Source organism: Girardinichthys multiradiatus, chromosome 14 (assembly GCF_021462225.1).
Source record: "Girardinichthys multiradiatus isolate DD_20200921_A chromosome 14, DD_fGirMul_XY1, whole genome shotgun sequence".
NCBI lineage: Eukaryota > Metazoa > Chordata > Actinopteri > Cyprinodontiformes > Goodeidae > Girardinichthys > Girardinichthys multiradiatus.
In genome coordinates this window covers 14,710,557-14,720,023 of record NC_061807.1, presented here as the reverse complement: position 1 = coordinate 14,720,023, position 9,467 = coordinate 14,710,557, and the positions used below count along the sequence as shown (strand labels likewise).

At 37.6% G+C, this 9,467-nt stretch overlaps 1 protein-coding gene across 3 annotated transcripts; it reads right to left on the bottom strand.

Annotated features, from left to right (window-relative positions):
• Nucleotides 1–1,016: 1,016 nt before the first annotated feature.
• Nucleotides 1,017–9,150, bottom strand: LOC124881082. 3 transcript variants are annotated; one of them, XM_047386575.1, is made up of 10 exons: nucleotides 8,350–9,147; nucleotides 8,082–8,266; nucleotides 7,779–7,916; nucleotides 7,476–7,617; nucleotides 6,636–6,813; nucleotides 4,504–4,645; nucleotides 3,970–4,107; nucleotides 2,552–2,610; nucleotides 2,371–2,450; nucleotides 1,021–2,112 (listed from the first exon to the last, which is right to left on the bottom strand). In XM_047386575.1, exons 1-10 carry the CDS (start codon nucleotides 8,458–8,460, stop codon nucleotides 2,017–2,019), a joined length of 1,269 nt encoding a protein of 422 aa, XP_047242531.1. In that variant the 5' UTR covers nucleotides 8,461–9,147; the 3' UTR covers nucleotides 1,021–2,016. The 3 variants fall into 3 exon arrangements, with proteins under 3 accessions (XP_047242533.1, XP_047242531.1, XP_047242532.1); XM_047386577.1 differs by lacking the exon at nucleotides 2,371–2,450 and having other exon boundaries at nucleotides 1,017–2,112; nucleotides 8,350–9,149; XM_047386576.1 differs by lacking the exons at nucleotides 1,021–2,112; nucleotides 2,371–2,450; nucleotides 2,552–2,610 and adding an exon at nucleotides 2,751–3,599 and having other exon boundaries at nucleotides 8,350–9,150.
• Between the last annotated feature and the right edge of the window lie 317 nt (nucleotides 9,151–9,467).

Here is a 9,467-nt window from a genome sequence, read left to right as displayed (position 1 = left end):
ACAGAGCTGTTGTATTTGTACTGAGATTAGATTAAACACAAGTGGACTCTATTTAGTCATTAGTAATTTCTGTGTTCTGTTGGGTAGTTGAATAACTTGCTTTTCCAGATTAAATGTCTGTTTTTGCACTTGGATTTTGTGAAAAAAAAATATTTTCGAAATAAATGCGACTTATAGTCCAGTGGGACTTATATATGTTTTTTTTCCTCTTCATGATGCATTTTTGACTGGTGCAATTATAGTCCAGAAAATACGATACATAATGCATGGCAGGCAAAAACGGACAGAACAAGGCCATGTTGTACCATTCCCATCAATATACCTCAAAAGTTATTTAGTCCAAGTTTGGACCTACCTTTCAGAAACCTTAATGGGCCTAATATTATGGTAATAAAACCAAATAGACAGCTAAGTAACGTGTTCTTATTTATTCATTGTCGTTGTATTTAGCCTACATATATTACTTTGTGATGTTAATTACCTAACAAAATGATTCCTCGACTGTTGAAGTATAAATGCTGAGTTTTAGCCAGGCTGCTTAAATGATGAAATATTTTGTTTGTTTCTATTTTTCAACACTTTATTGTTAAAGCTACTTGACATTTTCCTGCAAAATATTCTTCTGGCTTAATAAGATCTTAAATGAAACAAAACTAGTGAACTGGTCTAATTCGCAAAGCAGTAAACTCTAATGTTCTGCCTGTCTGTATCTCTCTTCCTCCTTCTCTTTAATAAACCTGACAAAAGTCAATAAACAGCTGGACAAGGCTTTGAAATCACATATTTCATGAGTAGACTATACATTATGCATGGATGCTTTTATATGACAAGCTAAGTGTTTTCAGTAGGTGTGATATGATAAGATAAGATACTCACAATGGAGAAATTAACTTGTTACAGCAGCTCTTAGTAACACACAAGTAGGGTGCAGATAGCTATGAAAAATATGCAATCAAAGAAGAACAAGGTAAGTGTGCAAAAACACATTGTAATAATAGAATAAAATGAAATAAAATAAAATAACAGTAAAAAGTGGAGGTCATGATGCCTAAATGCCACCTCCCTCCCTTTTTTTTAATGAAACATTGGGCCAGAAGCCACATAATCACCAGTCACCAGCTGTATTCTTCAAAACATCCACCAGGGTGCACTCATGTTTACGTCCCCCAGATCAGAGTCTACTCACACTTCACAATCTAAAAATGACCCTGTGCCTCAAACAAGAGTGCATGATTATAGTATAAAATGGGGGTTTTTGTTTCAAAGTCAGTAGGATTCTGTTTCTCCAAGGGGGGAGAAGCAGCACACGGCTTGACACCGTGTGGAGAAAGGTCACAGGTCTAAGCCGTCCACAGCCTAACTAAACTAAGTAATTATTTTGTTTTGTTTTATTCAAATATATGCAGGTTATCAAAATGATAAAAAAAAAAATTGTATACAGTATAGGTTAGTTTTACATTATCAAAGGGGTGGGTGGAAGTATAAACTTATTTAATTCCTCTCCTTTCTCCATGCATCATTATCACACTTTACTGTTCTAGTTTATATATCACAAAATAAGTCCTGCTGCTTGGTAGTTGAAACAGATATATATAATGATAATCAACAGAGGGTTTATAAAGTTGTCAGACGGCAAATATTGATGAGGTATTCAAACGGGAGACTAACAACATTAGCTTGGTCACTCACTTTTAAAAAGGGCAGTTTCTCACCTTGCTCCATTATTTAGGTGCCAGTAGCAACAAAGACAGCATTAAATATTTCTTTACAAAATAATCCAGGACCTGATAAGATTAAAGAAATACTTAAAATTGTAACAACATTTTAGAGAAAATCAATAAGCGGATTGTCAAAGATTTATCGTTTTCTCGTTTTATTAGTATTCCTGTATATTGGACGTGTATTGTATGAAGCCTATTAAATATAGAGTTTATGGTCAAAAATAGAATATGACATCTCCAGATGGAGTGGGCCCCTGTGCCCAGTGCTTCTCCGTGTAATGATCATGAGTGGCCACTAGGGGGCGGCTTTCTTGTAACTTTCAGACTTGTTGCTCAGCAGGCGTACAGTTGTGCCTGGTGGAAACCCTCGGCTCATCAGTCCTTCTTTTATCTGGAGAAGGAAAGAAGATGTTTAGCAGGGATACAGTCATGACTGAACTGTGTCTGATTGGCCATTAACAACAAAACTAATATGTTTAAAAGATCTGGCTTAATGACAATGGATGCAAACATTGTTGTCAAAAATCAGGTCAAGGTAGAAAACAGGTGCAGTGGAGGTAAAAAAAACAACAAAAACAACAGAAACATCAGTCTAAGCAGGTTGGGTTAAACTGTTATTGTTTGCATTAATCTCAATGTAGTGACTGACCAAATGTTCGATGGTGACATGATTGTCCTTCAGTGACAGCGCAGTTGAGATCTTCATTTTGAGAACATTAACATAGGTCACTGGTTTTGTGAATACAAGTGCAGAATATCAGAAACACGATCAGTTCGGGAAATAAACTAATACATCTTAACAAGTAGAAACAAGGGAAAATCAGACTTACTGTCTCTAACTGTCACAACGACACATCGAAGCTCAGACTGATACACAGAGCTGTTGAAACTGGAAGTAGATTTGTAAAGCAGCTTTATTATTAATTTGTCAATCAAGAATCAATCAAGAATCTTTATTGTCATTATGTCATCATAAAACATTTTTGTTGAGGCTCGGCTCTAAAGACATACATGAACTCCACAGACATAATTGAAAAAATGCTTACATAATTTAAGAACACATTTTGCAAAATATAAACACACTTGGAAAATTTAAACCCCTACAGAATTCAGCGCACTTTCAGAGTTTAAAGACACATATAAAATTAACCCCTGCAAAATTCAAATGTGAATGCCCAGGACCTTTATGCTGTCCACACGCTCCACCACCTCCCACTGTATTTGTCACTGCAAGACTAGTACACCTTAAGGATAAAAAGCAGGCAGGAAAATAGTGCGCTCCCTCAAACTATGGACATTGTCTTTTTTAAATGCTACTGTCTGGCAGAAGATGCAGATGTTTGTAGACAAGGACCAGCTGCCACAAAAGAGCACAAGAGTGCATATCTTAATTCTTCCTAACTTTGAAATATTGAATTAACAAAATAATTCTCTAATGTCTGCAAATAATAGAGTTCCCCTGATTTACACCGTTGTGTCCTGAGCTCTGTCTGTTTATGGCAAAAGTCTGTTAACGCTCATTAAATTTGACTCAACTGTGTAATTTTAATTTCTTATCTGCATAATGACCTCCCCCGAGTATGGTGGCCTCCACAGGAAACATCAAAATAGAATAAGAATAATCTTTATTTGTTCATTGCAATTGTACATTCCAATAAAATTTGTCCTCTGCATTTAACCCATCCCTTAGGGAGCAGTGGGCTGCCATTGTACAGCGCCTGGGGAGCATTCAGGGTCTAAGGGTCCTGCTCAGGGAGCCAGAGTGGCAGCCTGGGACACTGAACCCAGCTCCTTGTGGCCTCTCTGGAACACAGTTGCCGTGCTCTAACCACTAGGCCACCGCTCCTCCAATCCTCCATGGGTCTTTGGGTCTTCAAGCTACATGATATGGTCACATCAACACATAAATGTTTCATCCGACAGATAATGAACCTTCTTCCATGTTCATATCAGTCCTCAGAACTACAGTAAATCATTGAAAATCTATGTGGTAATCTATAGAAGAGCAGAAGTCCAGGTCTCTGGACAATCTAGAGAGATCATTCAAAGATCTCTCTGTGTTATAGCAGAAAATTATGTGATAAGGTCAATGTAAACAAAATGAAGATGGCTTTTTTCTACAGTTTTCATCATGGAATTCTATTACTGCAATAAAACATACATTTAATTGAAGGATTTTTATGGTCCTTTATTTCATTTAATATATTTCAGTATATTTTTTTCTGTACACTTTGTCCTAAATACTGACCTTGCCTGGACAACAAAACAGATGGGATGGCTCTGTCCATCTTCACTTGCAGATGGTTTCCACGTCAAAGAGAAGCTTCCTGATCCTGAAGAACTCTTGACCACATTGTACGGCCCGCTGACCAGGAGCCCAGTGATCCTTTATTAAACAGGAAATATACAGAACTGTTATGTGATGATTCTACTTTTTTTACCACCTACAAACAGATCGGCTGGTTTCCTTGAGGTATTAATGTTGATATTTTGACAACTGGAGAACATGTTCTTTTTATATTCTTTTTATATATTCATTGCTGTTTTGTATGTTAGAATATTTTCATTAACAAATGTATACATACAAAAAAAGCTGTGAATGTTTTAACACAGAACAGAACTAGGGTTTTCTAAACTCACTTCACAGGAGTTTTACCAACACAACAGATTGGGTCTAATTCCAGTCAAATGTCAACCAAACAACCATGTTAACAAGGAACTGCTCTGTGTGCCATCTATTGTTTCTACTGACTCTGTTTTCATGCATTTTGCATTTCCTTACACAGACTGAGTTGCAGTTGCTGTGATGTCAATCTTCAGAGCCTGGTTGACTGGACTGTAGAAGTGAGCTCCGTGTTCTGGAGTTGGTACCAGAAATCTCGGCAGATAAACACCTTCTGAGCAGGATGGTGCTGCAGGATCCACTGGAACACATCAGGAAAGAAACAACTTCAGTCATCCTCAGCTGAGAATATAAATGCAGACCTGTTTGTCTAGTTCGTCTGCATGTCTGTCATTGGCACAAATTATCCTGCAGTCACTTGTTCAGAAGATGGATCAACAAATGTTTGGTAATTGTCTTATCACATCGTGTTTTGGGGTACAGTATTTTATGATTACAGCATGCTGGTCAAAACTCTGTTCTGTGTAGATAAAAGTCATTTTTACTAAAGGAGCTCTTTTCATGCAAGCATTTGCACTTTAGCAGTTGAGGAATCAATTTGCTAGGTTGTTAACATTACAGGCTAACATATGCAATATATAATAAGGCTAAATATAATGCTCTATGATAAAGAGCAGCAAACAGAAAATGATGAATAAATAGAAAAATGTTACTTAGCTGTCTGTTTGATTTCATTAGGATAATAATAGACCCATTGTTAACATTAACTACCTAATGTAGGTTTTTGATTTGAAATGAAAGGTAGGTCTTAAGTTATGCAACATGAAAGTGTGGTGAGTTATATTGATATTGGTAATGGTTTATTATTTGTGTAATGATTCAACTCAACTATCAAAAAAGAATCAAATAATGTTTACTGTTTTCTGATCTGATTCAGTGAGTCTCTTGATTACGATGCTCAGCAGAACATTTATTTCATTTCATTTTCAGATTTTGTAGCAAAATGCCAAGAAAAGCAAGGCTATAAAAGCATAAATTTTAATGTAATTGTATAAATAAATTTGGAAATGAATGCCCTTTTTTGGCTTGAGCACCTGTCTTAAAATGCCTGTGGATGTTCAGCCCAGCACCAGATCCAATTGGGATGTGGTGCTGATCTGGTTTTAGCTGTCTGGATATCTTTTGTATTTTCCCCCTTGCTGTCTCTCAACATCAAGTCAAAGCCTAACAAAGTAAAGCTGCACCTCAGTGTATATCAGATGAACCCTTTACACCATTATGGGTTTCTGCTGACCAATATAATTTCACAGTGAGAGTTGATTAACTAATGGCCATCACTGATTGTAATTATTTTTATGGAGTCATTCATTTAGTCGTGTTTTTCTTAATTTTGGCAGGTTTTGTCTGAAAATGCTGCGCAAATTTGTCATCTGAGGCCCCATCCCCACACAGGGCAGGGCCAGAAGTTTGAAACTGAAAATAAAATCTGAAGCTGAAAAAAAAATTTTGAATCTCAAAAGTAGTTTTAAACGTTTATTTTCTGTTTCAAATCTTTATTTTCAGTTAAAAAATTATCTTTAAACAAATTTTATGACCCCTGGGCTGCATGGTGGTGCACTGTTGCCTTGCAGCGAAAAGGTCCTGGGTTCAACTCCCGGCTGGGGATCTTTCTCCCCGTGCATGCGTGGGTTTTCTCCAGATACTCTGGCTTCTTCCCACAGTCCAAAGATATGACTGTTAGGTTAATTGGTTCTCTCTAAATTGCCCTTAGGTGTGTGAATGAGTGTGTTCGTGGCTGTTTGTGTGTTGCCCTGCGATGGACTGGCGACCTGTCCAGGGTCTACCCCGCCCGTAGACTGCTGGAGATAGGCACCAGCTTCCCCATGACCCACTATGGAAGTAGTGGTAGAAAATGACTGATTGACTTTATGACCCCAATTTAGATCCATAGTGTTCCTGTCAAGTTATCAGTTTGTGCTCTTATTGCCAGTGTGTAAGTCTTCGGTTGTTTATTAAATATTGTCTCATTTTATCCCTCGGCATCTGTGTCTCCTTGCACTTGTATCTCACTGCAAACGCATTATGTCAAGGCCAACATTTCAGCAATAAAAAGTCATTTTTTTATTGGTCTTGTGTAATATTCTATTTTCCTGACAAACAGTTTTGGGTTTTTATTAGCTGTAGGACATAAGTATTCAAAAGTTAGCAAAACTAAACATTTGAAATAAATGACTAATGTTAGAGTAGCTCTTTAGGGGTGTAAATATAGTAACTATGTGATCAGATTTTACCTAGAAAAGTAAACTGGATGGGTATCTTGCTGATAGCATCACTGGTAGTTTTCACAACCTTTGACCCATTAGTCTGAGTCAGGGTGATTGCCTGTCTGGGAAAGTCCTCCATCACCATCTCGACTACATACCAACCTTCAATACTGTTTGAATTTGCACTGAATGACAGGGTACAAGTCTGCAAGAACACAGAAAATAAAACCACAATCTCAAGACAAGTTGAATATTTTCTGCTATATTATAAAGTTGCATTATGCATTCCAATAAATCCCATCATTCTAAACATTACTGCAGTTTGTATCCCAAAACAATGACTCTATTAACAAAGTAGCTTCCACCAAAGCTGAAACATCTGGAGACACAGATGTAGTTAAAGGATTAGTTTGGATTTTTGAAGAGAGATTCTATGAAGTTATCATTGATGTTCCCTCAGCTGTAATAGAAAGATGTCCCATCACCATGTGATGGGACGTGACAAACTAATCAGAGGATTGTGAGTCCATTGGGTCACCTGAGAGCCCCGGAAAACACATGAACTTCCCATCTTTGATGCTGCTGCACAACTGGTGCAGAACCCCAAAGTTTACTCAATTCATTGCAGAGCTAAAGCACACTGGTGGGTCATAGCTGGTCTGGTAGGTTAATCCAAAATAACACCAAACATAACAACTGTCTTCTATGAAATTATAGACCACAGATGTCAAACTCCAGTTCTCAGAGGCCAGTGTCCTTCCACTGTTAGAAATTACTCTGATTCAACACACCTCAATCACATAATGAGTTCATTAGCAGGATACTGGAGCAACTGGCTACAACATGAGAACAGTATTTGTTACTTACAGAGGAGAGGCTGAGAACAGATGGAGGTGTGCAGGGTGAGTAACATTCTGTCAAGGACATTTTAGCATATCTGCATTTAACCTCATCTCCATCGGGGTCAAAGGCCAACAGGTTAATATTTCTCTGACAGTTTGAAGGAACTCTGAGGGAGCAAAGATAAAAAACAATTACAGTAGAACATGGTTGTATTTTTTGTTGCCATCCTATAAAAGATGTATTGCTGTTCATCAGACTCCTTTGTTGATATAAGCTCTGCTAAAAAAAAACGCACAAATTATAAAAATAAATATAAAACAGAATGACCTGAGGGCTGGAAACATGGTGGTCTGTGGTGATGAGTTGGGTCTGTTGGTGTCGGACCGGTGCCTCAGTTCAACGTCAGTCACAGCTCTCCAGGATCCAGCGCCATTTCGATTATCTATCCAGCTATTACTAGCATGTCTGGAATGGATGTTCAGGATAGGTTTTCATTACTCATGTAATTGCAGTTTTGTCTCAATAAATTATTATATAATAAAGAGTTGGTAAATAAAGCTTCTAATGTTTCTTCATAGGGAAGCTTTAAATGGCTAAATATTGTTTTAAACATTGTAAATGTGGACTCACACAAGCTGAAATTGAGAGTTGTTGGGAAGCAGCCAAGATGTGATTTTTTCACTCTGACACCAAGCACCAATGACTTCCTCACATTTGGTATTTGGAAGAACCAAGCTTTCATTGACACAGTTTCCAGTGCAAGAAAATGAACCATCTTGGCAGGATTGGAAGTTAAACTTGAAGCGGAGAATCACCTGTAGGTTTTAAAGAAGTATCAAGTGTGAACAAATAATAAAAGACTTAAACATACAGGAATTTATAAATAATCTGTACTTACAGAGACTGATCCATTTGCATAAGTTTCCTTAGGGTAGTAGGTCATCAAAGTGCCACGATAATGACTGGCTTGTGTAACACTGACCAGCAGCAGCACCACAGAGAACAACATGTTGAACCAGTCAATGTTTCCACACAAAGATTGAGTTACTAGAGACCAGGAGCATTTATACTCCCAGACTGCCTCTCATCCAATCCCTCCCATTTTCTCTCATCACCAACAGCAGTTTTCACAATACAGAAGTTGAATTTTGATATTATAATAACTGGAGAGCTCAACTTTTTTAATACTGTTATAAATAGTTTTTTCACCCATGTGTGAAGAGTTATTTAAACATTTAATGCAAATATAAGATCGGTGGCCTTCATTTATAATTACTAACTCCTGTCTGTGAAAGGGTTTTGTCAAGGATGGGAGTTTTAAAACAGATAAGGTCACAGTGAAGTCTCATTCACTGTGACCTTAAAAAACTGTTCAGAGGAACAGTACTGTGTGCCATCCTTTGTTGGTTTGCAGTGAAATCTATTTTAAAAGTGCTTCATATTAACTTATTCAAACTGATTTGCCTCTGCTCTGATGTTCATTTGCATAGCTGATAATCGTGTGGAGCTGAGCTGTGGTGAATAGAGCTGGAGGCAGATAGAGATTGTTGGAGTGTGTCCTTCTAAACTCCTGCGCATTCGTTTATTTGGTCAAAGCATCTTAATTCTGTGCGAGAAGAACTAAACTTAAATGTCTAAGAAAACAAAACACGGACTAGAGGTTGAAGCTGATTCACCCGGCCGGGGAGAGAGGTGCTGTCTCTGTGTAGTCAGGAACTTTGTAGTCTGCTTTTTTTCTCCCCTGCACCGTTCCTTTATTGAACACACACATACTACAGGAAATATACATTTTACATTTGTTGTGCAGCGCCTTCTCAGTTTTCTCACACATTCTTTTGCTGAAGGTCAGTTCTGAGGCATCTTCTATTGATGAAACTGACACACGCACTCACACCCTTTAGTGCCTGTTTTTTCAAGTTCACAAATAATACATGTTGTTCTGCACAGTTAACTTTCTAAGCGCTACAGGTTCAGACTAACTCCACACTGTTATGAACATAAGAACACATTACAATT

Bases quoted from the DNA above. Each gene is read 5' to 3' on its own strand.
- LOC124881082 (XM_047386575.1), bottom strand. From the start codon at position 8,460: ATGTTGTTCTCTGTGGTGCTGCTGCTGGTCAGTGTTACACAAGCCAGT. The intron at 7,917-8,081 runs GTGAGTCCACAT...CATCCATTCCAG, and splicing joins AACTCTCAATTTCAGCTTGT to ACATGCTAGTAATAGCTGGA. The intron at 2,113-2,370 runs GTCAGTCACTAC...TTCCTTCTCCAG, and splicing joins ATGTCACCATCGAACATTTG to ATAAAAGAAGGACTGATGAG.